Source organism: Cucurbita moschata, unplaced genomic scaffold (genome assembly GCF_002738365.1).
Source record: "Cucurbita moschata cultivar Rifu unplaced genomic scaffold, Cmos_1.0 Cmo_Scf00012, whole genome shotgun sequence".
NCBI classification, from domain to species: domain Eukaryota; kingdom Viridiplantae; phylum Streptophyta; class Magnoliopsida; order Cucurbitales; family Cucurbitaceae; genus Cucurbita; species Cucurbita moschata.
Window position 1 is genome coordinate 49,197 of NW_019268528.1, and position 26,466 is coordinate 75,662.

General features: G+C 38.7%; 6 protein-coding genes and 1 long non-coding RNA gene across 15 annotated transcripts; 6 read left to right on the forward strand and 1 right to left on the reverse strand.

Moving 5' to 3' along the window:
- Positions 1 to 22: 22 nt before the first annotated feature.
- Positions 23 to 4,098, forward strand: LOC111450709 (O-fucosyltransferase 35). Of its 4 annotated transcripts, none has more exons than XM_023090953.1 (11): positions 23 to 194; positions 286 to 394; positions 482 to 1,114; positions 1,292 to 1,429; positions 1,567 to 1,639; positions 1,754 to 1,824; positions 1,901 to 1,989; positions 2,106 to 2,238; positions 2,639 to 2,871; positions 2,981 to 3,457; positions 3,541 to 4,098. In XM_023090953.1, exons 3-11 carry the CDS (start codon positions 626 to 628, stop codon positions 3,740 to 3,742), a joined length of 1,905 nt encoding a protein of 634 aa, XP_022946721.1. In that variant the 5' UTR covers positions 23 to 194; positions 286 to 394; positions 482 to 625; the 3' UTR covers positions 3,743 to 4,098. The 4 variants fall into 4 exon arrangements, with proteins under 4 accessions (XP_022946721.1, XP_022946720.1, XP_022946722.1 ...); XM_023090952.1 differs by having other exon boundaries at positions 296 to 394; XM_023090954.1 differs by having other exon boundaries at positions 314 to 394.
- A 789-nt stretch (positions 4,099 to 4,887) lies between these two features.
- Positions 4,888 to 11,544, forward strand: LOC111450708. Of its 3 annotated transcripts, none has more exons than XM_023090948.1 (20): positions 4,888 to 5,317; positions 5,500 to 5,586; positions 5,712 to 6,057; positions 6,136 to 6,327; positions 6,409 to 6,492; positions 7,085 to 7,144; positions 7,461 to 7,505; positions 7,738 to 7,934; positions 8,483 to 8,932; positions 9,104 to 9,230; positions 9,313 to 9,510; positions 9,584 to 9,673; positions 9,806 to 9,868; positions 9,995 to 10,069; positions 10,190 to 10,240; positions 10,324 to 10,401; positions 10,504 to 10,638; positions 10,705 to 10,812; positions 11,039 to 11,104; positions 11,200 to 11,544. In XM_023090948.1, the coding sequence occupies exons 3-20, from the start codon at positions 5,743 to 5,745 to the stop codon at positions 11,266 to 11,268; spliced, it is 2,403 nt and encodes an 800-aa protein (XP_022946716.1). In that variant the 5' UTR covers positions 4,888 to 5,317; positions 5,500 to 5,586; positions 5,712 to 5,742; the 3' UTR covers positions 11,269 to 11,544. The 3 variants fall into 3 exon arrangements, with proteins under 3 accessions (XP_022946716.1, XP_022946718.1, XP_022946719.1); XM_023090950.1 differs by having other exon boundaries at positions 5,526 to 5,586; XM_023090951.1 differs by lacking the exon at positions 5,500 to 5,586.
- A 90-nt stretch (positions 11,545 to 11,634) lies between these two features.
- On the forward strand, positions 11,635 to 14,164 carry LOC111450713 (growth-regulating factor 5-like). Of its 2 annotated transcripts, XM_023090964.1 has the most exons (3): positions 11,635 to 12,604; positions 12,686 to 13,121; positions 13,207 to 14,164. In XM_023090964.1, the coding sequence occupies exons 1-3, from the start codon at positions 12,421 to 12,423 to the stop codon at positions 13,703 to 13,705; spliced, it is 1,119 nt and encodes a 372-aa protein (XP_022946732.1). In that variant the 5' UTR covers positions 11,635 to 12,420; the 3' UTR covers positions 13,706 to 14,164. The 2 variants fall into 2 exon arrangements, with proteins under 2 accessions (XP_022946732.1, XP_022946731.1); XM_023090963.1 differs by having other exon boundaries at positions 11,635 to 13,121.
- Positions 14,165 to 15,021: 857 nt separating this feature from the next.
- Positions 15,022 to 17,646, forward strand: LOC111450720 (mediator of RNA polymerase II transcription subunit 20a-like). Its single transcript, XM_023090977.1, has 5 exons — positions 15,022 to 15,179; positions 15,270 to 15,412; positions 15,488 to 15,669; positions 15,848 to 15,937; positions 17,298 to 17,646. Exons 1-5 carry the CDS (start codon positions 15,166 to 15,168, stop codon positions 17,538 to 17,540), a joined length of 672 nt encoding a protein of 223 aa, XP_022946745.1. The 5' UTR covers positions 15,022 to 15,165; the 3' UTR covers positions 17,541 to 17,646.
- A 42-nt stretch (positions 17,647 to 17,688) lies between these two features.
- Positions 17,689 to 18,761, reverse strand: LOC111450717 (stress-response A/B barrel domain-containing protein UP3-like). The gene has a single exon (XM_023090971.1). The coding sequence runs from the start codon at positions 18,589 to 18,591 to the stop codon at positions 17,818 to 17,820; it is 774 nt and encodes a 257-aa protein (XP_022946739.1). The 5' UTR covers positions 18,592 to 18,761; the 3' UTR covers positions 17,689 to 17,817.
- An 85-nt stretch (positions 18,762 to 18,846) lies between these two features.
- Positions 18,847 to 22,550, forward strand: LOC111450726. 3 transcript variants are annotated; one of them, XR_002711866.1, is made up of 6 exons: positions 18,847 to 19,216; positions 19,309 to 19,429; positions 20,323 to 20,392; positions 20,477 to 20,550; positions 22,251 to 22,365; positions 22,457 to 22,550. It is a non-coding gene; the product is annotated as an uncharacterized LOC111450726 (long non-coding RNA). The 3 variants fall into 3 exon arrangements; XR_002711867.1 differs by having other exon boundaries at positions 22,251 to 22,324; positions 22,436 to 22,550; XR_002711865.1 differs by having other exon boundaries at positions 22,251 to 22,324.
- A 125-nt stretch (positions 22,551 to 22,675) lies between these two features.
- On the forward strand, positions 22,676 to 25,335 carry LOC111450794. Its single transcript, XM_023091093.1, has 3 exons — positions 22,676 to 23,305; positions 23,383 to 23,553; positions 25,262 to 25,335. The coding sequence occupies exons 1-3, from the start codon at positions 23,104 to 23,106 to the stop codon at positions 25,333 to 25,335; spliced, it is 447 nt and encodes a 148-aa protein (XP_022946861.1). The 5' UTR covers positions 22,676 to 23,103.
- The last annotated feature ends 1,131 nt before the right edge of the window (positions 25,336 to 26,466 follow it).

Consider the following 26,466-nt stretch of genomic DNA (forward strand, 5'->3'; position numbering starts at 1 on the left):
AAAAAAAAAAAAAAAAAAAAAAAAAGAGAAGAAAGATCTAAGCTGATTTCCTGGAAGGGTCAGGGTCTGACCTCAGTCCATTTCCTCAGACCCCACTCTCCAAAATCCATATTGGGCATCCTCCATTAGTGCTCCTAAACCATTCTCTCTCTGTGATCCCTTCGTCTCATTCGTATTCTTATCGCCGACCCAAGGTATGCATCTGTCTTCAAGGCTTTGTATTAACATAATTAGATTAGCTTTGATGGAGTATTTGGTGGGTGGGCGGAGGATCAATGATTGAAGGGTTGTGTAGTGGTTTTGATGAATGAAGTATGAGATTTGGTGGAGGGGTTGCCGCAACTTGAAAAGGGGCTGTTCAGGTTAGATTGAGAAGAAGCAAATCGAAGAGGGGGTATATTTTTTAGTCTCTCTTACATTTTGTCCTCTGTTTTTGGTTATAAGCATTAACTTGTACTTATTTATATCCATTGGTAATCAGATCATCGAAAGTGGGGTTTGCCAGTTTTGAAGTGTTATGTTGAATGCTGCAGAAGAGACTGCAAGCAAGAGGCTCCAAAGTTGTTCTTGCTGTTTGATGGTGATATCATAACTATAATCAACATTAGGGGTGGGGGCAGAGATCATGGTTCCACAGCGCCACCACAACAGCAACGATGGCGTTTCTCAACGGGTCAACAGCCCACGGTTCTCGGGTCCTATAACTCGTCGTGCACACTCCTTCAAGCGTAACAACAACAGCAATGACATTAATAATAGCACTAATTCCAACACCATCCAAAATAATGGGCTTAGTAGCCATCATGAGATTGATCTTCCTGTGAACTCACCCAGATCAGAAGCTTTCAGAAGCACGGTTCTAGTGGATGGCTTTGAATCCGGTTTGGAACGGAAGACAGGTCAACATGTTAGCCAGAGAACTCACGGGGGTGTTGCTGCTAAAAGTTTGTTAAATCCTGGTTTTGTTTCTCTGGACTTTAGGCTAAGGGAGAAAAGGAAACTGGGACATTTGATGTTCATGATGTTCTGTGGTCTTTGCTTGTTTCTGGGTATTCTCAAGATCTGCATGAATGGTTGGTTTGGATCAGTCATCGAGACCAATGAATCACATCAGGTTGATCGAAATTTATAGTTTTGACTTGTTTTACTTTATGTGCAAGCCTCTATTTTTCCAGTTGATGCTTTGATACCATGTTAAGAATGAGAAACTTAAGTGGGATCGAATATATGTGTTTGTTTACCATACTTGATCCACAGCTCTTCTTACCTAAACATTTTATCCTTTATATAGGATAAACCCGACTCCATTACAAGTAGAAATCAAGTGGATCAGAAATCTCATAATCTTAGATATAGGGAAGGGGAAAGTAGTATGGAGCGAACTCCGATGATGGAATCACGTGTAGTCGGGAGTCAAAATGGTGTGGAGGTAAGTGAGGAACCCGAGATTAAAAAGTTCTATGATTGGCTCATTAACTCCATCTGGTTTTTGTTGATCTTATTATAAACAACAAGACCAGACGGATGAGAATTGAAATATTTCTTACCCTATCAAACTGATTGCAGTATTCAGAAATCTGGACGAAACCCGACAGCGAGAATTTTGCTCCTTGCATCGACGAGGGAAGGCGCCACAAAAGTATGTTCTGCTAATCTACAAATAGTTGCTTGTCCATTTTCGTTGGAACGTGTAAATAGTGTTTATAAATTTAGGCTTTAAGTTTATCGCCTTCCATTTTCTCTATTTCTGCAGAGCTAGATGCGAAGACGAATGGATACATTCTCGTAAATGCCAACGGTGGCTTGAATCAGATGAGATTTGGGGTCTAGTTCTTCTGCTTTCTAGTGTCATAGGCTATTTTAAAAACCAACTATTTTCTGATATCTTTCTATGGTGTAGATCTGTGATATGGTTGTGATTGCAAAGGTTATGAAAGCAGTGCTCGTCCTTCCTTCGCTCGATCATAAGTCTTATTGGGCAGATGAAAGGTTTCGTGCAATCATGTTAATGTTCTAATATCTCGAAGCTTGCACACATCTTTTATGTGAATAATGCTGGACTTGGCATCAATGTGTTATAACTGAGTTGATATCTGTGTTTGTAGTGGCTTTAAAGATCTGTTCAATTGGCAACACTTTCTTCAGACATTGGAGAACGATGTTCATATAGTAGAGACACTACCACCCGCGTACGCCGAATTAGTGCCCTTCAACAAAACACCAATTTCTTGGTCCAAGGTCATCATTCTTAACCATGTTTTGATTGTTTATCATTGTATTCTAGCAACACGAAATGAGCCATGTTTTGAGGATCTAACTATCTTGTTTGCGTCATTCATTAAGATCAAACCTTTTGTTGTGTATTTTTATGTTGAATGGTTTAGAAAGGGATTGTGAAATCCCACATCGGTTGGGGTGGAGAACGGTTTCTCTAGCAGACGCGTTTTAAAAACCTTGAGGGGAAATCTGAAAGGGAAAGCTTAAAGAGGACAATATCTGCTAGCAGTGAGCTTGGGCCGTTACAGAAATTCTTTTCTTCTTCTTCATGGCATGTTTCATTTAGTGTAATGTAGCTTAATCCAATTTAAACACTTCAGCTTGTCGACTGTCCGTGTAACAACTCTTTAATTCCTATCAGACTGGTTACTATAAAGCAGAGGTCCTACCACTGCTGAAGCAGCATAAGGTGATGTATTTTACTCACACGGATTCCCGGCTGGCTAACAATGGTCTCTCGAGTTCTATACAGAAGTTGAGATGTCGTGTCAATTTCGAAGCATTGAAATATTCATCTCCAATTGAAGAGCTGGGGAACACCTTGGTCTCTAGAATGCGACAGAATGGAAGCCTTTATATTGCTCTTCATTTGAGGCAAGCGTTGCGTTTGATAAGCTTCCAAAATTTTCCTGTTTACCTTTCTATATTCTTCGTCTGCTACGAAACAATATCATAAAATGATACCATGTTCTTGTTATTATAGGTATGAGAAGGATATGCTGGCATTTACAGGGTGCAGTCATAATTTGACAACAGCCGAAGACGATGAGCTGCGTAGAATGCGTTATGAAGTTGCCCATTGGAAAGAGAAGGAAATCAACGGGACGGAGAGAAGGTTGCTCGGTGGCTGCCCGCTGACCCCAAGGGAGACTTCTCTTTTGCTCAGAGGCTTGGGGTTTCCTTCCAGCACCAGAATATATTTGGTAGCTGGTGAGGCTTATGGAAATGGAAGTATGCAATATCTTAAGGATCATTTCCCCAATATATATTCCCATTCTACACTCTCCACAGAAGATGAGTTGAATCCTTTCAAGAATCACCAGAACATGTTAGCTGGCATCGACTACGTCGTAGCCCTTCAAAGCGATGTTTTTATCTATACATATGATGGCAATATGGCGAAGGCAATTCAAGGTCACAGGCGTTTTGAGGGCTTCAAGAAGACCATAAGTCCAGACAAGTAATCTTACAACTTTTTAACTTCAACTACCCCATTCAATCCCTTCACAGTGCATGATAGTTTTCGTAATGTTGTTGGCGCAGGGAGAATTTCGTCAAACTTGTCGATAACCTCGATGAAGGAAAGATATCGTGGAAAAAATTCAGTTCGAAAGTGAAAGCGCTTCATAAAAATCGAGCTGGGGCTCCATATCTTAGAGTGGCTGGAGAATTCCCAAAGTTGGAGGAGAGTTTTTATGCAAATCCGTATCCAGGATGCATTTGTGATAAAACCACAGAAAAGTAGAGGCCAAAAGGATTGGCTTATATTCTCTTCGACTCCTCCGACTCCATAAGAAGAGGTTAAAGGTTTAACTATTTATTTGGGCACGTCCCCACCAACAGCGACCGTTGTAAACTTTCAAATTTTGGAAAGGTCTCTGGTTAGAGAATACTTCATCGTCGAGAGGCCGACATCAGGTCAGATTTAATCGAGCTTGTTGCAGTTATGATCGTTGAGTATACCATAGAAACGCAAGCAATTATAGCATGTATCCAACCTGCCCCCTAAGGGGTAATACAGATGCTGAATGGAACTGCATTATAATTCATAAATACAAAACAATGATACCATAATCTCAATAAACTTTCATTTTGGTACCACTCTGATATTTTCCATTGATTCTGAATACTCTGGTTTAGATGGATTTGATTCGGTGTTGTTGACTAGAAGATGGATCGTTTTCTACACCTCTTTTGACTCTTTGTATTGGAATGTGGTGTTCGGATGAGATCTATTCCATAACTAAATACAACAGGACAAGGGCTTCAAATCCTTCAAAGCAGTAGCAGTAGCAGCAGGAAATTGGGAATCCGGTGGTTCCAAATCAAACATCCTTTGGTTGCTAAGTGATACTGTTTGGAATAGCCAAATAAAAAGCAAAGGCACCAATTATTGTGAAAAGAGACGTGTCTGGACACTCAAAAGTCATACCCAATGTTGGAAATCTGCGCGTTGGGATGACATGTGCGCTGGCACTGGGGTTGTCTCTCTGCGCATGCTTTCAATAATGATTGTTTCATGCCCATCATCATTCTTTTTCTTTCCTTCTTTCTTTCAAGCTCCTGCAGGCTTCTCCAATGGCTCCCGCCGTTCCTCGCAACGCCTCCCTCTTCTATTGGGCCTTCGAGACAACAACCAAGCTCAAATCCATTCTAAGATCCAACATATAACGCATGTTTAGTAAACGTGCCAAGAATGGCGGTACAATGATTCGGGTCATTAAATAAGGCAAGCCATGGTCCGCTAAGGAAGTGGAGCCCTTTTATCGCATTCACGATCATCCCTTGTTTATCTCCTAAAATTAAATAATTTCAAGTCTGATCACAAAATTATCAAAATAAAATGTATCCTTACGGAATTAAAACTTTAATTATTTAGAATCTTCCTTATGGGACCTTTCACAGTGATGAAAACGATTGAAATTTTCTTACTTTATTGAATTTCCTTGTTTTTTCTCCTTCGAATGGAATGCCTTCGGATGCAACCGGCAAGAACAAACCCACCCTTCGTTGCATCTCTGAAGAAAAGATTAAAAAACGTTTTCTTTTCCCCTTCCTTATTTTGTTCGTCTCAATACTCGTAGAGGAAAGGGAAAACCTTGATTGCTTTCCTTTATTCTTCTTTTACTAAATCAATAAAATTTATTCAGCTAATTAAATTAAATATAATATTACTGTGTGCCCAATTTCCCTTCCCTCGCCCTTCGCCATCTTCTTTCTGTATCTTCTTCTCCTTCGCTGACCGCTTAGTGGAGCATAGCTTTGTTATGGCCGTCTAAACGATTTCCCTCTTCAATTGTATATTGGGGCATCGTCAAAGGTTCGTTTCTTTTTGTTTTCCTTTCGGCTTCTGATTATGTTCGGGTTTTGCTTTGGATGCTAATTTCTCTTATACAACAATCGAAGAATATTCCTGGTGTTTTGGTTTTTGAATTTTCAAATAATGGTTTCGGCGAATTCAATGAGTTTCTTTAGGAGGGTAATTTGTGAAAATTGAATCAGGCGGTTCTGTTGTGGCACTTTCTCAGTCAAGTTCGGCTTGGGATTCACGTTCGGTGCAAAAAAAGGGGATATCTTCGTGGCTTTTGGGTACATCAGCAAAGCTTTATTTCATTCACTGTGTGGAGTCGTATTCCCAATCCCTAGTAAAATTGGGTGTTGTTTAGAATCGTGTAATTGTTTGTTTTATGCTAAAACGTTGCATATTTGGGTAGGAGGAGAGGAGAAGGGAGAAGGGTTTTAGTTATGGATACGAAGGAAGAGACAGGGAGCACACGTTGGGGTGCTTCACTTTTCCTCCAGACGACTGAAGATGTTGCAAGAGCTGTGGCTGCTGCCGCTGCTGCTGCCGCATCCGAGGCTCGCTCTCCTCGTCCTTCTGTTATATATTCTTCAAAAGGCGACGATACCAACAGTCCACTCCAGAGATTGCAGCGTCAAGTTAATAAAGTTCTTAAAGGCTTTTCTAGTCCTCCGCAAGTCAAAACTGCAGGAACCTACAATCCTGAAGTTCTCACTACCCAGAAGCGTCAATGGGCCAATTTCCAGCTGCAGTACTTGGTTAGTTTTTTCATTCTTCTCAATTGCTTTCCACCAACATATCTTTTGCTGCGTGTCTGAGCTTTCTCCAAACTTCAGGACCATCGATCTCAGAAGGAGCCGACTAGGATTTTTGAGAGCATGGTTGTTGTTGGGCTGCACCCTAATTGTGACATTCAAGCACTTCAAAGGCAGTATGTTGCAAGGAAGTCTGAAGGTTCCGGGAGAGTGCGAACTGCTCTTAATAATAGTCAGAGTCAATCTCGGGTGGAACCACATCTTGAACCACAGGTGGGTTTAAACTTGTCCTACAAATCAATAAGACCTTCCTGCCTGCGTTGCTTGAGTTATGAATTTTTCATCCCCTGTCAGGTCCTTTTTGTTTACCCTCCAGAGAAACAGTTACCGTGCAAGTACAAGGACCTTCTTTCATTCTGCTTTCCAGGAGGTGTGGAGGTTGGTTTCTTGTTGAATCTTTTCTTATGTATTATGCACAATTTTAAAACAGATAGGTGCATTGTTTCACAATTATTTACCATCTGGTGCATTAAAAAGACAAAGTAGATATGGTGCTGCTTGAGTGGAATGATCACATCTTCACCTACAAGAAATGAGACACTCCTAAGTTTCTTGATTCCATTACGTTCCTTGCTCTTTCATGGAGCAAGTTAAATTAACCTTGTTGTAATTAAAACTTATCCACTCTAGCTGCTCATTGGAACTGTCCCTTGTAATTACAACCGTGATGTCCCACATTGGTTGGGGAGGATAATGAAACATCCTTTATAAGAGTGTGGAAATCTCTCCCTAGCAGACACATTTTAAAGCCTTGAGGAGAAGCCCGAAAGGGAAAGCCTAAAGAGGACAATAGGTGGGCTTGGGCCATTACAACAACATGATCGGATTTCTTGTTTACATTTCACCATATCAATGGAACTCCAAAAAAAGTGTTTTCTTAGCAGCACTATTGTCTGCTTGCTTCCTAAATTGTTCTTTAGAGTCTCAGATCACTTTCTTTCTTCCCTAAGTTTTCATCTTGTGACTACAGGTTCACGCTGTCGAAAAAACTCCTTCCATGAGTGAGTTCAACGAGATTCTTCTTGGGCAGGTACTTTCTTTTTGGAAAATGGGTTGGAACTTTAAACACAAAATTAAATGAATTGGCAGGAGCATCCATGGTAGTGTTGCTTAATACTTAAAGAAACAGAGTATATTTATTGGAGTTTAGATCAGTTTGTCTTTAATTATTTTGGCAATTAGCTGTGTAAATTTCGAGGATAATTTAAGAACACAACCATGTTTCTGTCATTGGTAATATAATTAGCACACTAGCGTTTGAATAAAGATCTCTGTTCTAACTTGAGTCACCATGCTGTAGCTACACGTATTAGTAACTTGTCCCGATCGTTATGTTGCACTTGCAGGAACACTTCAAGCAAAGTGACCTCTCATTTGTATTCCGCTTACAGGTACTATGAAATTTCAATTGTTAACTCTCCTATGCGAGTGGGGGCTACAATTATGTACTTCCTACCTTACATATTTTCATCATAATTGTTACCCCATTGGATTGGAAAAGTTCGCCTTACATACATAGAGTGAATTTGAAATAGGACCCCTAAAGTACAGGCCACAAAGCAATAGTGCAAAACTAAAGCTGTAAGGGAACTACAACACTCATTTGCAAACTATGCTTTGCAGGTTGCTGATGATTCAACATTGTACGGATGCTGTGTTTTAGTTGAAGAATTAGTGCAGAAACCATCTGGGTTGCTTTCTGCTTCTGAGAAAGCACCTTCCTACTCATCCTTGAGCCGTTACATACTAACCACACGCAGATGCTATTGCATTCTATCTCGCTTGCCATTCTTCGAATTACATTTTGGTGTGTTGAATAGGTATATGTATGAACTTCAAACATTCTGATGTTTTTATACCATATTCCCCCATATTAAGATGTAGAATGATTCTCTTCTCCCCCTGAAAAAAGACCTACAATGGTTTCTTTGAGCTTTTGGATACTCGAAAATTCTGGTTGTTTTGGTTACAGATTGAAATCTATATTTTCCTTTGTAATGCTTCACAGGGAGCACTGATATGAGAGTTGGCATTTTCATATGCTAGGAATTCGTGCCACCTTTTGTTTGTGTGGATACTGGATAGTAAAATTTCTATTCTTTAACTTCCAATGTGAAATGGTTTGATGTTAATAAAAGAAACATTTAGATTGAAATTTGGATGCCAATGATAATCTTGTGTTGGTGGTTATAGCTTAAGATGGTAATTGGATTAATGATATCGAAACTTAGTACATACATTCTCAAGAAGTTTAAGAGAATGTATGGCTTTTCCCCTTTTCTTTTCATTGTGAAACTAAATTGTTTTTTTTTATGTCAATTTTCTAATATTTTATTTTTTTGTTTATTTTTTATTAATTTTCCTGTAGCATCTTCACCGAAGAAAGGCTGCAAAGATTAACAAAAGGTATTGGTATTTTGGATTTGGAATCCACAGAGAATTTGAGCAATGAAGAAGATTTGGCGGAAGACATCGGTTGCATGACTTTTGATCAGAGTGCAGCTGAAGACAGACACGAGGGAAAAGAGGAATATTCTCAAGGAATAATGAGTGATGAAACTCATCTTGAGCATCAAATGCACAATGGAAATTTTCAATGTCTAAAAAAGGGCATTAGTGATGATATAGTTGTCACACTCGATCGAGAACCAGAGGTCGTTACTGCCAAAACAGAATCTGTTACTGTACATAAGGAAAATCATGATATCGATGTTGATGATTTTACAAGAAACAATCAAGCGATTGATAGGCGTTTACCAAATGCGGTTCTTCCTCTCCTCCGTTATTATCAATATGAAAGCTCTGATTCGTCCTCAAGGTATATGATTAACAACTGATTATTGTACTTACATTAATGTTTCGAAACGTTCTGTCTAATATTAACAACTTGTTAAATGTTCTACATTAAGCGTAATCAGAGTGACACTGCAGCAATGAGTTTGACTCATTTTTAAGCTGGTTTTTTTAACATTCAATTTCTATGATGTAGTTTTCAGGGGTCTCCGAGTGAAGACAGAAATTTCAGGAGTGATGCTGATGACACAGAGACAGAGGAGGCATCGTTTTCTGGCCAGGATGATTCCTCAGACCTACTTGAAATTCTTGAGTGGGCCAAGGTTCTAGAAATTTAACAATTGTGGTTTTGTAGGTACCTCTCTTGCCATTTTCTTTAAGAATTCAATTTTTCTGAATTTGCAGGAAAATAAGAATGGATCGTTACAAATCATATGCGAGTATTACCAGTTGTCTTACCCTGCTAGGGGCTGTTCTGTTAAGTTTCATCCTTTGGAGCACCTGCATTCCATGGAGTATTACAGATCAGGCGAAACAGTTCTACATGTTGCTGGCTCGACCATTGATCCAAGGTTATGCAGTACAAGTCTTGAATTAGCAGAGGTAATCACTTTTTAAGTTAAAGCGATGCCCTCTTCTGTGGCATGATTAGCTTTATCTCCTGTTGATTTCTCAGGCACACGGCGCTCTCATGGTAGAGGAAGAAGCAAATGCCTTGTCAGTATGGACTGTTGCAAGCATGTGTGGTTCTTTACGCCTCGAGCATGTAAGTATATGGGCAGCCTTGAATTGTCAGCCCTGACCCCCATTTCTCATAGTTTCTGGGGCTGGGGGATGGAATACTGATTGTTACTAATATTGCTGACAACTTGAGCCATATAAATTCATCTGTCCACAGATTTTATCAATTTTAGCTGGAGTGCTGCTGGAGAAGCAGATCGTGATCGTTTGTTCCAATCTGGTACATGATTTTTCTTGCTTCGTGTTTGTTCTGGTCTGATTACGGTGTTCAATTTGGCTGTTGATTGGAGGTCTCGTTAGTGAAGTTATTTAATATGCATGTGAGAGTAACTCATACAACATGCAGGGTATCCTATCTGCTTCAGTTTTATCGATTATCCCTATGATTCGTCCCTACCAGTGGCAAAGCTTGCTGATGCCAGTATGATTTCTGATCTCTGATAATTATCGTCCTGTGATTTATCTCTTGTTTTGGAAGATATTTGTGTTTATTGGCTTCTGAACGTCTCAACTGTCATGATTCATGAACATAATCACTCAGGTGTTACCAAATGACATGCTGGACTTTTTGGATGCCCCTGTTCCTTACATTGTAAGCATTTTGTTTCTGGTTGTTTCTCACAGCTATTTCTGGTATTTTTCTTATTGATTACTTATATGGGAACTTTTAAGTAGGTCGGTGTGAAAAATAAAACCAGTGAAGTACAGTCGAAGCTGACCAATGCCATTTTGGTTGATGTGAACAAGAACCAGGTCTCTACATTTTTCCAGAATTTTGATCTTCATACAAATTTTTATGAGTTATTAGCTTGCTGTGAATAGGCATTTGATTTGCACTACTATTGAACATGACAGGTCAAGGCCCCAACAATACCTCAGCTGCCAAAACAAAAGGAGTTATTCTCATCGTTAAGACCGTATCACGCGGATCTAGTTGGAGAAAGTTATTTAGGGAGAAAGAGGCCAGTGCTTGAATGCACTGATGTGCAGGTAAGAAAGTTTTTTCGCAGGTATATGCGTCGTTGTAAATTTCTTTAATTTGTTTATTGCGTACAGGTTGAAGCCGCCAGGGGTTTCCTAAAAGTGCTAAGATTATACTTGGACTCTCTCTGCGCTAACCTCCGTTCACATACGATTACTAACGTACAATCGAATGACGATAAGGTGGGTTTGCAATCTCTTTTGAAGTTGTTAGCCAATTTGTAATCATCTGCTGCCTTCTTGGGTTGTATAGATATCCATCGATTAGGAACTGTATTGTTGCACGGCTCAATTTAAACGAGGAAAAGTGAGCGTTCAAAACTGGGTTCATGAGCATGTAGGGGATATACTTGATTTGTTGTATGAACTTGTGATAGGCTACTAATAGCTAATCGCTTTGTTCTGTTAGGTTTCATTACTGTTGAAGGAGAGCTTCATTGAGTCGTTCCCAAGCCGTGATCGGCCATTTTTGAAGGTAGTCAATCACCTGCATAGGTTTTCTAGAGTATTGATCTTATATTTTTGAAAACTGGCTAACAAGTGGTTTGTTGTCTCTATTGTGGTGAGCAGCTTTTTGTGGACACACAGTTGTTCTCTGTGCATACCGATCTCGTTCTCTCGTTCTTCCAGAAGGAATGATCCCCGCTACCACATGAACTGATGAACGCAAGTTCAATGATGTATAATTTATATACTACAAATGATTCATTTTCTTCTCCTTTTTAATCCATAAGTTCCAATTTTCTAGGCAGGAAATGTCTCCACCTCATACTCTCCGGTTTCTTCGTTTCCTAGACATTTCTACGACATTGGATGTTTGTAGTAGTTTTAGCATTTTAAGAAACGTAGATGAAAGTGGACTGTATTTCATAGACAATAAAATGATAGGGAAAGAGCAAAGCATGATATTTATTACAGATTGCAGCCACTGCTTTGCTTCGTTTTTTTGTTTCGAGGATTGCAAGGTACAGTAAGGACCTGGTTGGCTTGACTGAATGCCTCGAGCTCTGCTCCTGTTTCGTACATATCCCAAGGAGAGACAGAGACAGAGACGGACAGGGACAGGGACTGCGTTTGGGTTGGTTTTATAGAAAACATCCAACTTTTAATGCATTAAACAAAGGTTGGATTTGAACAACACCCCCATCAACTAATGGCAAAATGCGGTTGCTTTTCCAATGTTTGTCAGTCAACTCGATCGCTGTTTAATCCTAAAGCAAGAGGCTAAAATGAAGCAACCAAGGAAAACGCAAAGGAAAAGAAAGGGACAGTTGTAATGGAAAAAAGGAAAAAGGAAAACGGTAAGTGGGGGGCAGTGGGATATAGTCTGAAGCTCCGGGGTAAATGAACAGAAAAAGTAAACAGAGTTGGTAGTTGCAGTAAAAGCTTAAAGCGTACAAAGTTTTTCAGGTGCAGGCAGGCATTTAGCTTCAGACTCCAACTCTTTTAGTCTGTCTCATACATGCTTGTAAATAAATTTCCTTTTCCTTTTGTTTTGTTTATTATTTTCGTTGCCTTTATCTTGTGGATTTCCGTAGAGATGTCAGAGACAAGGGTTGGCAGGCAGAACCAGAAGCTGCAGAGCGTTGCAGTCATAATATTATGAGCAGAGAGAGAAAGAAACAGAGGACTGAGGAGTGAGCATCCGGCATTATAATCAGAACCATTAGTTTTAAACATTCACACAAGATTCTGCACCCCCCAATGGTCCCTCAAATAAATATACCTATTCCACTCCTCCCTGGCCCTTCAACATTTCTCCTTCTTCTTCACTGAAGAAAAACTCAAGAAATGAGCGCACGAAACAGGCTCCCATTCACTGCAGCTCAATGGCAAGAGCTAGAACACCAAGCCCTCATCTTCAAGTACATGGTCTCCGGCATCCCCGTCCCTCCTGATCTGCTCTACACCATGAAGAGATCCTCTTTGGACACTCCTTTCATTTCCAGGCTCTTTCCCCACCAATATCCAGACGGTAACACTTCCTATTCTTCTGTTTTGACCCGTATCATTCATTATGATGCCCAAGTTTTGGGTTTATATTGTGTGTGTGCAGTTGGATGGAACTTCGTGCAGATGGGTTCGGGGAGGAAAATCGACCCAGAGCCTGGAAGGTGCAGAAGAACAGACGGCAAAAAATGGAGATGCTCCAAAGAGGCATATCCAGATTCTAAATACTGTGAGAGACATATGCACAGAGGCAAAAACCGTTCAAGAAAGCCTGTGGAAGTTTTGAAACCGACAGCAACAATAACTGCTCTAACCTCTAATCCATCTACCCCACCCATCTCCTCCATCACCCACAACTCCACCGCTTCACTCAGCACCAACTCATTTCCCTCTGAAATCCATACCCATTCTTGTTTCAATACTCCTCCTCCTCCTCACCCTTTTCTCTATCAACATGGCTCCTTCTCTAGGCCCCCTGGTTCTGCCCATTTTCAGCACAACTCCAACCCATCCTTACTTCTGGACCCTCCTGCAGATTACAGGTTTGCACAAAAACACTTCTTTCTGTTTCCGAGATAGTTTGTTTTGAGACTTGACTGATGATTTTACCTTCTTGTAACCGAGAAGAAGAAATAGGTATGTCTATGGGGCGAAGGAAGATGTTGATAAGCATCCATTTGTATCAGAAGAACATTCTGGGAACATGAGAGGCTTCTCTGCTTCGTCTATGGAAGATCCCTGGCAGCTAACTCCTCTGACAATGAGTTGTTCTTCCTCATCCCCCAGACACAAGAACTGCTCAGCTTTACAAGGTGACTACTCTTCTTACTTGCAGCTGCAGAGCTTTGGCGGTTCCCCTAAGCAAGTGAAGCAAGACGAGCATTACTACGCGGTGGGAAAATATAATGAGATGCAGAGTAAGATGGACAGGGAGAAACCGGAGAAGACTATGCATCACTTCTTTGGTGAATGGTCTCCTAAAGACAGGGAGTCGTGGGTTGATTTGGATGATAAGTCATCCAATACTGGCTCAGTTTCTGAAACTCGGCTTTCAATGTCTATTCTTAACTCGTCGCAGCATGACTTCTCCTCCATTTTCGGTTCCAATAAGCATAATGAAAACTGATGACCTTTTTATCTGATTCCATTGTGCATTTAGTGAGAAACAAGGAAAGACTTTTGGTTTGTATTTGGGATCCATGACCCAGCTGTTACCAAAATGCATTACAAATAAGTTTTGTTTGTTTGTTTGATTGATTTTCTTTGACGACTAATGTCCAAAAATGTAAAGTGAAAGAAATGAAAGGGTAGTGTATGCATGGGGTTGAAGGGTAAGTGGATTTGTTTGTATGTTTGTTGAAGTTGAAGTTGAAGAGAACAGTGGTTAGTTCCATAAAAAGGATCCAAAGAGTGTGTTTGAATGCGGTGTGCCCCATCCACTTCAATGCATAAATAGTTAGATGATGAATGATGTGTCAGAGAGGTCTGATAGAATGCTAAGGTAAGCGTCCTGGCCATCTGTCTTCTGGGCTTGGCTCAACCTTCTATGTCTGTTGTCTTGTAATAATAATAATGGGAGAGGGCCCCCAACGGACCACCTTGATTCCTGCTTTCTCTCTCTCTCTCACCCCTTTCTCTTCTACTTTTTCAGCATTTAGAAAGGCGTACCAAATAGGCTCTTAATCTTAATTTGATTTAGGGAAAGTTTAAAGAGCACACTGTCTAGATCATCGGTTCGGTGATTTCATTGTGTAACTCTGAAGGTTAAACCTTGAGTGGGAAGATCCGAAAAGAACAATATCTGGTGGACTTGTATCGGTATAAAAAGAAACAGGACAAAGGTCCTTTTTGAGAGTGTTGGAAAGCTTCCAAATCAATTAGTATGTAACTGCAGGATATGGAAACTGGGCACCCTACGCCTGTCTCACTCTCTATGCAGCCCCACACAAACAACTCCTCTTAGACAAATATGTACCTTTTCTTCTCTTCCTTTCTCTCAAGGCAACTGTTTTGATTCATTTTGCTTGTGACCCTTTTCAGTTTACTTGTAGTTTCATGCTAAAATGGAGCCAAATTGGTAGCTTGTCGTGGGAGTAGAACAAGAAGGGAAATAGAGGATTGTCTCTATTTCTCTTATTTGTGAAAACTTGGAAGAAAAAAAGCTACCTTTAACCACATTGATTTGATTGCCATTTTTTAGAACCACTATTTGAAGCTCTATATGGTTTAAAGACCTCAATTCTGAAGGTATTTAACAAGAAAAGACTGGACTAAGCAATGGTGTAAAAGCATATGGTCAAAGTGGTGGCCCTTCAGATATTGGAAGAGAGGTTCCACCGTTGTCACCTCCACTGTCCATTAAACAGGGAACAAATGTTTTTATTTATTTGTTTATTGTTCTTTTTGAGATCCAGTAGAATTGTATGGATCCCCGAAGGGCATGGCAACGGGCAAGGACTCAAGTTTGGGCTGGCAGGGGTATTTATTCTTTCAATTGGGCTTTCCGTGAAAGTTGCAAATTGTGCCTAATCTGCTCCGAACCGCCTCATCTCCGTTGTTTTGCTGCGGCTTTGTACGACTGGAAGTATGCCGCTAAAATGGTAAAACCCCGGAAACCCCCATCAAAAAAGTGCTCGTTATTTCTTGTGGATTTGTTTCTTGATCTCCTTTCTTCGTTGTTCTTTGATTAGGGTTTTGCATTGGCAACCGAATGCCGGCAGCACTGTTAACAGTCAGATACTCAACGAGGTTTCGCAGTGTGTTGAGAGTATCCATGGCGTTAAAGGGGGCAAGTGGAAAGCTACTCTTACATTCTACAAACCCATCTTAAGAGGTGATCGCATTCTTTTTGTAGAGACGTTTTTCGGGATTTGATTACCTAAATGAATCTTAAATCTGTCAACAACAGATACGAACATAGCAGCGGGCGAGTTCCCGCGCGACTTTCTTGGAATTTCTGTGCCGGAGCAACCAAACAAGTACTATCTCATAATTCGTGGCCAACGGATCGTGTTAGAAGCTGATTTTACGATTCAGGCTATAATGGAGAAGCTGCAGTCTTACAAATTGCGCGTTGCTCTCAATTTCGAGGTTGACCCACCCAGGCTTTTCTAGTTCTGATGCATTCTTCATTTCCCCATGTCCAGAAATTCAAATTTGAAATTGATTTTTGTAGCTTTCTCGTCTCTGTTCTTCTGCCCTTTTGTTTATAGTCGTGTGAGATGGATAAATCTTTGGTTACATACAGTTTGCCTTGTTGGTTTTGTAGGGGTTCCAGTACCAATTAGGGGATTTCCAACTAAGAGTTGGAAAAGTTGTTCCCAACAATTCCGAGAATTTGAGAGGAATTGTCATGGAGGTAAGCCTCATTTCATCTTTTCATGTCAACTCTGCTCATGTGTTATTGCACGTTCTTCTTGTTGGGTTTTTTTTTTTTATGCCTTGTTTTTGTATCTGAGCGAGCAGTTTCTTTTCCTATGAGCTGTTTGGCCTCTGTGGTTTGTTTCCACGACTTTTCAGAATGGTATGGTATTGTCCACTTTGAGCGTAAGCTCTCATCGCTTTGCCTTTAATTTCTCCAAAAGGCCTCATACCAATGGAGATGTATTTCCTTATAAACCAACCACTCCTTAATTAGCTGACGCGGGATTTCTATCCCAATAATCCTCCCCTCCAGCAAAGTACATCATAGAGCCTCCTCTAAGGTCTATAGAGCCCTCAAACAACCTTCCCTTAATTGAGGCTCGACTCCTTCTCTGGAGCCCTCGAATAAATTTCACCCTTTGTTTGACACTTGAGTAACTTTTGACTATATCTTCGAGACTCACAACTTCTTTATTCGACATTTGAGGATTCTATTGACAAGGGCGTGACTCTGATACCATGTTAGGAACCACAATTCTCTACAATGGTATGATATTGTCCACTTTGAGCATAAGCTCTCATGACTTTGCTTTTGGTTTCTCCAAAATGTCTCGTACCAATGGAAATGTAGTTCCTTATAAACCCATGATCAACTCCTTAATTAGTCGATGTGGGACTCCTCCCCCAACAATCCTCAACATTGTTCTCAACTCAACTCGAGAACAATGAAGTAGAAGGAAAAGGCATCAAATAACTAATCAGTAGGCTCTGTAGTGAAGGATCTTATGTCGAGAAGTAGTAAGATCTGATTAGGATATCTTTGCAAAAGCCTACGTAGGCATAGTTATGGAAGTTCGTTATTGTGATCTTCACGCTTTCTGGGTAAATTCCTCCCAAAGAGTTTATTAAGTTTAGAAAGTGTCTTCCAGTTCACCTGGATGCTTGATTATAATATGTAGCCTTTGCTTGGGCTCAATTCCCTAGTGTGGTGCTCATCCTGAAACAAATAAAGCAAAGAAAGATGCCAATTTCTCTCGTCTCAAAAACATTTTGCCATGTTCTTTATTTGAAACTTCTCTGAGATGGCTTGCTTTCATGCTGAAGTTGGAACCTTGACACTTCTCTAGCAAATCTCGATTCAATTCTGTAATTTGTTTCGAATCTATTACGATGAACATCATATTGGAAGTACTGTTGAATTTGGAAAGCAGGACTGACTCATATTCAAGTAGAATCTGTATGTCAAATGTGCACACATGTTATACTTTTTGGCTGCTGTTTGTTGCTCTTCCAATGAAACATTTTGAACACTTGAGACCGTTCACTATTCCTATGTTTAAACCTGTATATTGCAGATTGAGTATCTGCCAATTTCTTCAATGGAGAAATCAAAACAGGTGATGGAGGAGTTTTTCGAGGTATGGCAAGAAGCCATGTCAAAAAGCTCCCTACCTGGTCGTTTCATGCACATAGAACCCAACTTTGCAGAATATGGACTGTCGGATTACTATACTTCTCAACACACAGCGGTTCAGTATGCCAATGTGATGGCCCAGCTAATCGCTACTGTGCAAGCAGTTCAATCAGCCAGAAACTAGTATATAAATTGCTTCCTTCTTTCTTTTTGCAGCTTGAGATCAGAACTCTTATGATGTTTAAACTTGTTTCTCTTATTCGAATAATGGAGGATAAATTTGACTGAAATAGTATGCGCTTGAAAATGTTAAAATGGACGCCAAGGCGGCGAGTAACAAACTAGAGCAGAAACTCAAAAACATCGGAATGCTACAATTTCATACATCACGGTGGACGCTTTTATTCAATTTCAACACAACATCGTTCATCAAAAATTTGTAGCGACAATCATAGATGGGATTAGAGACTCGCGGTTTGCGCTGGCGGAACCACGTAATCCACCACAATCACACTCTCCAAATGCTCCCTGACCTTCTCTTTATGCAATTCAACCATTTCTGGGTCTGAAGACGCCGCTTCCAACTCCTTCGGCCCCGGGAAAATGGCAATCGAAGCGATCGAATACCCCTTGGCTCTGCCCGGGGAAAAGTTCTCGCCCACTGTCAACTGGACATTGGGCCCCAATTTCTCCCTCAGACCTGCGATGACCTCCAAGATCTCGTTCTTAACTTCCTCCGCCAGATTCTCCTTGAGTTTGAGGAAGGTGATTCTAAGGGCAGAGCCAGGAGGTGCGGCAACGGGGCCTTGCAAAGCATCGGCGACCCAATCGACGGCCATGATGTCATCGCAGATAGGAAGAACAAATTGCTTGACAACATCCACGTGGGCGGAGTGGGCGGAGTAGCTGGAGAGATCCTCCTTGGAAGGGTAGCGGCTATGAAGGAGGTGAGTGAAGTTGGAGGCGGAGGAGCAGTTGCGGAGGACGGGGGCGGCGGTGAGATGGAGGACTTGTTCGAGGGAGGTTAAGGAATTGAGGCCAGTGAGCATGTCGTTTACCTTAGAGGAATCGACGCCATCTTTAACCTTGAAGAGGACGACGTGTTCGATTGGCGTAGTGTGTGTAGACATGTTGACGGAGAAGGGCCTGAAGGAGGGGCGATGGTTTGGGCGGAGGCGGAGATGCCTAGAACTGGAAGGAAGCATGGAGATCGTACGGAGTGCAAGTGATAGCATTTTATCCCCAAAAGTGAAATGAGTATCAGAGAATTTGGGCGACGGGGACGTGCTAGGGTTTCCGATTCTCTGCTTCTAAAATCAATCACCCGCTAATCCTGTCCGTTACTTTTAAAGTAACGCACGGACACTCTTCCAAGGCCCCTAAAATGTCAATACAATATTCCAAATATTACTCCTAGGCCAAAAAAAATTGAACTGTTTACGCCCTAATACGTATAAATTTATGAATTTTAGAAATTGAAATAAAATAGATTTGTTACAATAAGTTTGCTTTTGTTCGTGCGACTTCAATTTACACACTCTTCAATACACAAATAGTGCTAGAGAAAACCACGAAATGCTCTTATTTTGGCGAACTGAAGCCATGAAACTTACCACTATGTCTGATAAACAATGCGATTTTAGCTGGGTTTTGATGTTTTATGAAGTTCTTGTTACATTTGGATCTACAGTTTAGTTGTGCTACAATCTTCGACAAGGAGGTCGCAAATTTCCTTCCGGCGTCTTCTTCTAAGTTCTAAGCAGAGTCGGTTCGTCGAGTGAAGATCTGTGCTCTCGGTTGAGTCTCCCGCGTCTTCTCCCATCCAGAGTCTCTTCCTCAAGCCGTCTTCAGAATGCTCGAGTGAGTTTCCGACGTCCATTCTCTAATAGTCTTCCTGGTCTATTGCTGTCATGTTTGTGTATGATATATATTCTGTCTATTTTCTGTTGAAGATCACTAGAGTATGAACTATACTTGATGGCCGATGTAATATAGTTAACAGTAAGCCCAATTGAGGCCCAAATGATGATGATCGCTATCGACTTTTTGGAGGCGATCGTTCTGTGGTTGAAGGTTCGCCTGAATCCATCTTTTTCATCTTAGACTACTGCTTTTACGTTTTGTATTAAACTTACGTTTTCCCCCGAGTGATAAAATCTCCGTGTAATTCTTGGGTTTGATCAGCACCAAGATATTTTCTTACAATCTAGATATTTGACTATATGTAGTATTTGGCATGATAAATGAACTTGCTCATCCTTTAGGCCTCATGCAAATAGTGGACTTAATTTCTGGCTGTTGTATTCATGCGAATGTTATTTCATCGTTGCTCATGGACCAAATTTTGTTCGCAATTACATCCAATGCCTGGACATGGGTAAAACATATCTTGTAGACATAGTCGATAACTCTGCTGAATATATCTTCTAACAGAGTGAGCAAGATAGACATTTCGTGATTAGTAGTTTCTTCTCATTCAGTTTCACTGTTATCTTGAAGGCCGCAAGAACTGATAACCTGATACTTTCCTCATGCATCATGGACATAAAGCAAAATTAGGGGATGATTTTTCTTTTTTCTCGAAAAGATAAACAAATGTATCAATATAAAGTTTTTTCTTAGTGTTGAGAACTTCTTCTTAGTGGTTTGTTGTATAACGCTAATGGCTCCTTTCATATAGATATATACCATATTTATTGTTGCACACAAATCAAAATATTTGAGAAAATTTCTGTCATTGAAATGATTTTATTTAGTTTCATTAGTGTCTTTCAACTCAATTGGTGGGATGCTTGTCGAGATAGTTTTAGCTTGGCCCTATTTTTTGTTGGCGTGCTCATCTTGAACAAGTCTCTCTAGGATGCAGTGCACTGCATTCGGTTGGTGGAAACCGAAAATTTCTATGGCAAGTTTCTGGTTCAGTTACGCACTTTGTTTGTAACTTTTGTACTTTGTTTCTTCTCAAGGTGTTAACATAGACGGGGGCTGAAGGATTTGGATAGATCATGTTCCAATGTCTAAGCATTAGTTACGGTGGTATATCATATTAAATGTTTCTAGACCTCTTCCATGGCTGACTTGTTGTTTCTTGTCTCAATTGTTTCCCTTTTTCTCTTGAAGATCAGAAGACTTGAGTAAGTGCATTCAACAGGATTTCTTCACTTTCTTCGCATCTTGGCCATAAAGAAAATCCGGTGATGAGCTTTTTTTCCCTTAGAAAATATATAATAAAATATTTGTTTTCAGTGTTAATCAATTACTTCAAGATTTTCTTGCCAGCTTTTTTCTTTCTTGGTTGTGTTTAGCATTCTGAACTTTGTTGCATTATGAGGTTTACATAGTCGAATTTGGATTAACAAAAAAGATAGCCTGATGCAGCCACCAATTATTATAACTGGTTTACCTTGCCGCATCTTATTTTTCTTGTATTGCTGTTCTCACTGGTCCGTCATCTCTCGATGTTTATCGCTTGTTATGTCTGTAGTCTGTTTTGTGCTTGACCTGTTTAGTGAAGATGTTAATGAATTAATACAAATTTTCCTCACATTTAGCTCTCTAATCATTTTAGATCGTATTAAAATCCTCGTTTAATAATTCAACATTGAGAATGATGTACTGTTTTTAACTTTTAGTTTTAGTCGTATGAGTACATTCAAGTGATATTTCTACAAGTATCCCCCATAATTTTGAAAGCTAACCAACACATTAACTCTTTGGGGCCAAATCGTATTAGAACAATAATAATTTTCTTATGGAATGCAGTTACCAAAATTGGAATATTTCAGTTACTATAAATGCGATTCGACCTTAATTCTCTCTGGCATGTTGATATTATGATGACTGCTCTGCTCATTGAAGAACACTATCTATTTTCTCCTTTGTGGTAAACCGTTAAAAGGCAAAGGCCTTATTTAATGATAGAATGTTGTTAGTGACTAATCACGGATGAAGGGTCTTATTTGGGATTTATGTTGAGGATTGTTGGAAGAGGAGTTCCATCTCGGCTAATTAAGGAGTTGATCATGGATTTATAAGTAATGAATATATCTCCATTGGTATGAGATTTTTTGGGAAAATCAAAGGTAAAGCCATGAGAGCTTATGCTCAAAGTGGACAATATTATACCATAGTGGAGGTTCGTGATTTCTAACATGGTATCAGAATCATGCCCTTAACTTAGTCATGTCAATAAAATCCTCAAATATCGAACAAAGAAATTATGTGCTTCGAAGGTGTAGTCAAAAGTGACTCAAGTGTTGAACAAACGGTGTAATTTGTTCGAGGGCTCCAGAGAAAGAGTCGAACCTCAATTAAGAGGAGGCAATTTGAGGGTTCCATAGGCCTTATGAGAGGCTCTATGGTATACTTTGAGGGGAGGATTGTTGGAAGAGGAGTCCCATATCGGCTAATTAAAGAGTAAGAAATACATCTTCATTGCTATGAGACCTTTGGGGAAAACTAAAAGTAATGTCATGAGAGCTTAGGCTCAAAATGGACAATATCATACCATTATATGGAAGTTCATGATTCCTAATATGGATGGCTTCTGTTCAGCGGAGCTTTTTCTCCCAGCTTCATCTCTGATAGCTTCCGACAGGAAACTTTTTCATGAGGAAATCATGGTACATCTTGGTACCCTGAATTTTCTTAAAGAAAAAAATCCATTAGAACCACATATTCCTTATGGCCTTGGTCCGACAAGTTTTTTTGTTTATGATCATATGAACTAAATTTCTGACCATTGTTAGCTCTCAAATCTTCTTCAATCACGAAGTAGTCCTCCTATTAAAAGATATTTAACGGTGAAAATGGTTACCATTTCACTTCTTAGGTTTAGTCGTGTGAAAACTTCTATTTATTTTGAATATGTACAATATTTTGTTTGTACATGAAGGTAATGTTTTTTGATGCAAGTGACAGATGACAAGGTTAACTGATGCATAATGTTGGGTAATCGAATGTGGAAGAGTAAGCATCACTTCTAGTGGTTTACCATATTCCATGTCCATGTCAGTCTCTGCTATTATTAAATGTTTTGAGAGCTCTTTCATGCTTGAGTTGTAGTTTCTTGTCTCATAGGTTTTCCTTTTCCTCTTGAAGATTAAGAGAATAGAGTATGTGCATTCAAAAGGATTCCTGCAGAGGCATAAAACTTCCTTTCCTCTTGCATCTTGGACACTAAACAAATTAGGTGATGTTTTTTCTCTCTCTCTCTCTCTTTTTTCTTTTGTTTAATAAAACAAATAATAATCAATCAATGCAGGATTCTTATTTTTAATCAATAAAAACTTTCTAGGTATGATAATCACGTTGTTCATACTACACTTTTGACTTTATAATTCTTTTTTGGATAACAGTGAACTCCACTTGATTTTAAAAAAGATGATGGAATGGCATTTAATTAATGTGTAGTACCCATAGAAATTTTTTTCAATGTAGTATGAGTACTTTCATTAATTGATTACAACATCTTTTTTTGATGAAAACACAGAGCTATGAAAAACAATTTTTTCAATATGAAGTACTTTTTTATTATTGTAAGGGATGACATGCCATTTTAAACTTAAAAAATAATTGAAAAGTTATATCTTTTCTATTTCCCTCCGGATTAGTTCAAGTTGGTTAATTAAGAGGAAAATGAGCCAAAATTTTTAATGAATGTTGGATTTTATTCTCTTTTGAACTCCGATATGATTATATCGGAGAAAAACCACAACTAATGGAACCGGAAAAAAGAAAAAAGGAACATGGCCATTTCTCTGATATGTGATCGTTGGAGGGCTATGGCTTCCACTGCTGTTCTTGCTCTGCTGCTCATCTTTCAATCTATAAAGGCCAATGATTTCAATAACCTTTGTCTCCTCTTCTCTTGCCCATTTGGGTTGGGTTCTTTCCTTTCTGTTTCTTTGATTTTCATTTCTGTTCTTTGTTGGGTTACTTCAGATTTTCCGCTTTTTTTTATTTATTTTTTTATTTTTTAGAAGTTGATTAGTAAAAGTGTTAGTTCTTGTTTTGATAGGGTTGAATAATGGCTGAAAATGTGCGCTTAGAAGTGAAGTACACTATGGAAGAGGAACCTGTAAAGCTTCTGGGAATGAGACTTCCTCGTTTGGATGTGATTATGATTCTGGGTGGAAGCAGGCTCTTTCTGACGATGGATGGCCACTTCAAGTTTCTCCCCTGCATTATACCCAAAGGTGAGAATCATCTTTCTTTCTTTCTTTCTTTCTTTCTTTATCTCCTGCAATATTATCCTTCATGTGTTTTTCCACCCCTGATTTTATTCTTTAATCGGAAGAGGATAAAAAAAAAAATAATTAATTAATTAATTAATTTTTAAAAATGTATATTAAAAAAATAAGAAGAAGAAGAACTACCATTTAGTTTTTAAAAAATTAATTTTGAAGTAGCTACTATAAGTTTAAATAAAAATGGAAAATAAGAAACAAAATAGTAATAAATAGTGGACTTAATTTTAAAGGTCCGTTTACTTCATTTTCTATTTACTGTTTTTGTTTTTGTTGTTCATAAAAAAAAAAATAGAGTGATTTGGTAAATAGATCTGTTTTTTTGTTTTATGCTTTTAAAAAATATTTTTTGAGTTTTTTTTTGTTTCAAGAGAAGTAGTTTTCTTAAATTTCCTCTCTCTAAATTTACTTTCACTACAACTTTTCTTTATTTTTCACATTTATTTTTATTTCTTTAATGTATTGTCAATTCTTAACTGTACTGTCTTTCTCTAAGTTTATATTTTATTTAACCATTTTCTCTCTAAAATTGATCTGTTTCCCTATCACTTAAAACTTTTATTTCTTTGTTCTGTAATTGATTTTCTTATGAAGCCCAATAAATATGCTCTCTAACACATCTTTATCTAATTTTCTCCAAGTGATTTTGAGTTTTTATTTTATTTTATTTTTTTTATTTATTTATGAAAGAACCAAAATTTGGGACCAAATGGAATACCACCTGAATTTTGAAAATAAGGATTTATAACATTTTGCTAGCAAGGTAATATCATAATACCTTCGCTCTCTCCGGTTAGGAATCAAGGACACTCCGTAATGAGATGATATTATCTATTTTGAACATAAGTTCTCATGGTTTTACTTTTGGTTTCTCCAAAAGGTATCGTACCAATGAAAATATATTTCTTACTTATAAACCTATGATCAACCCCTTAATTAGCCGATGTAAGACTCCTCTCCCAAAAATCCTCAACAATCCTCCTCTCCTTGAACAAAGTACATCATAGAACCTCCCCTGAGGCCTATGAATCGTTCGAATAGCCTCCCTTTAATCGAGACTCTACTCCTTTAGAGCCCTTGAATAAAATACACTCTTTGTTCGACACTTAAGTTACTTTTGACTACACCTTCGAGACTCACAACTTCTTTGTTCGACATTTTAGGATTCTAATGACATGACTAAGTTAAGGGCATGACTCTGATACCATGTTAGGAATCACATACCCTCCATAATGGTATGATATTGTCCACTTTGTGCATAAGCTCTTATGGTTATTCTTTTGATTTCTCCAAAAGGCTTCATTTGAATGGAGATATATTCCTTACTTATAAACATATGATCAACCCCTTAATTAGTCGATGTGGGACTTCTCTTCCAACAATCCTCAACAACTCCCTCTCTTGTCTCTTGTGCTTCTTTCTCCCTTCGTGCTCGTGCTTCTTCCTTTTTCCTTGCGCTCGTTGGGCACACGTACACAAAATTCAAGAAAAATTCTCGCTCTTTTTCTCTTGAACTCTTTCTCTCTCTTTCACCCTCTTTATCTTGAACTAGCCCTGCAAAATCCTACCCGTTCACGTTTTTTCTATTAATTGTCACCCCCTTTCGTTTTTCATGTTTTTTGGCTAGCAAGTGGCCACTTATCCTCCATCTCTTTAGGGTCTAGGGACGTGAGAGAGGGAGGAAAGAAGTGTGAATGCGTGTACAAGGGAGGAAGAGAAGATGCGTCGTGAAGGTACTATGTATTTTTACTAGATGTTGAAGCAAGCAAAAGGTTATACATCCATTGTTTCAAAATTTGGGGTTTTTTTTTTTTTTCTTGTTTCTAAGTTTACCATGTTTAACTTCTATCTATAAACATTTGAGTCTATCTCTCTAAAAAAAAAATTCCATGTTTTCACACATCTTTCTCTCTAAAACATCTCTTCACTTCTCTAATTTTTAAAAAAAATTTGAAAACCAAAACTAATTATTAAGAATTATATGATTTTTGTTTTATAGAACAGAAAAGAAAAGGACATGGTTCTCAAACGGCATTATTGATTCAAAATTGCTAAGATTTCAATAAGTAGGACCTACGAACGGCCATACTAAAGATGAAATCCCAAAAATAAAAATGAAGAGCACACCCACAGAAAGCGAAAGCCCTTTGTTTGTTTATATCGTATCCCCAAAGTCACTGAAAACAACCCAATCCCACTCTCCAATCCCATTTCCCCTTTTTCCTAAATCTCCTCATTCTTCTCCAATAATTATCAATTCCTTCACTTCCCAACTTTCTTAAACCCAAATTATATATATATATATATATATATATTTGATTGAAGTCGACTTTCAGCCTTAAAAAGGCTTAAATTATAAATGAATAATTGTCAATATTTTCCTCAAAATTCTCTCTTTAGCTTGTCCCAACTAATTCATTATCGAATTACAAGTCACTTCCATATTTATTATGCAATATATAATATTTATTTATTTATTTATGTATTCTTGTTAGTCAATAATATTAAGGTTTAGATTTCTTCCTAATTTTAGGTAGATTGAGATATTTTTTAATTCATAATTTAACATTTTTTTTTTTTACGGATAGTTACTAACCATGCTAACAATTTTTTTTTTTTTTCGGTAAACTTTATTGTTGACATATTTGGGTTGAAGCAATTTTTTATTGGGTGTTTTGTATGAATCTTCCTAGAGAGCGATACGTAGTGGTATGTGAGTATTGTCTTTTGTCTTAGAAACAAATAAGAGAATACCTTAACTTTCTGCTGTGGAATCAGATTCTAAATGGACACACGGTAGAAACGCAACTAGGAATCAACTATTTAGAAATTGAACTAAAAAGGTTGCCTTTATTGTTGTCT

Coding starts and splice junctions, on each gene's coding strand:
- LOC111450709 (XM_023090953.1), top strand. CDS start 626: ATGGTTCCACAGCGCCACCACAACAGCAACGATGGCGTTTCTCAACGG. Junction 1,430..1,566: donor GGAGTCAAAATGGTGTGGAG/GTAAGTGAGGAA, acceptor AACTGATTGCAG/TATTCAGAAATCTGGACGAA. Junction 1,825..1,900: donor TGAATCAGATGAGATTTGGG/GTCTAGTTCTTC, acceptor TCTATGGTGTAG/ATCTGTGATATGGTTGTGAT.
- LOC111450708 (XM_023090948.1), top strand. CDS start 5,743: ATGGATACGAAGGAAGAGACAGGGAGCACACGTTGGGGTGCTTCACTT. Junction 7,145..7,460: donor ACGAGATTCTTCTTGGGCAG/GTACTTTCTTTT, acceptor TTGCACTTGCAG/GAACACTTCAAGCAAAGTGA. Junction 7,935..8,482: donor CATTTTGGTGTGTTGAATAG/GTATATGTATGA, acceptor ATTTTCCTGTAG/CATCTTCACCGAAGAAAGGC.
- LOC111450713 (XM_023090963.1), top strand. CDS start 12,421: ATGAGCGCACGAAACAGGCTCCCATTCACTGCAGCTCAATGGCAAGAG. Junction 13,122..13,206: donor GACCCTCCTGCAGATTACAG/GTTTGCACAAAA, acceptor GTAACCGAGAAG/AAGAAATAGGTATGTCTATG.
- LOC111450720 (XM_023090977.1), top strand. Junction 15,413..15,487: donor CTACAAACCCATCTTAAGAG/GTGATCGCATTC, acceptor TGTCAACAACAG/ATACGAACATAGCAGCGGGC. Junction 15,670..15,847: donor GCGTTGCTCTCAATTTCGAG/GTTGACCCACCC, acceptor TTGGTTTTGTAG/GGGTTCCAGTACCAATTAGG.
- LOC111450717 (XM_023090971.1), bottom strand. CDS start 18,591: ATGCTATCACTTGCACTCCGTACGATCTCCATGCTTCCTTCCAGTTCT.
- LOC111450794 (XM_023091093.1), top strand. CDS start 23,104: ATGGCCATTTCTCTGATATGTGATCGTTGGAGGGCTATGGCTTCCACT. Junction 23,306..23,382: donor TTGGGTTACTTCAGATTTTC/CGCTTTTTTTTA, acceptor GATAGGGTTGAA/TAATGGCTGAAAATGTGCGC. Junction 23,554..25,261: donor CCCCTGCATTATACCCAAAG/GTGAGAATCATC, acceptor CCATCTCTTTAG/GGTCTAGGGACGTGAGAGAG.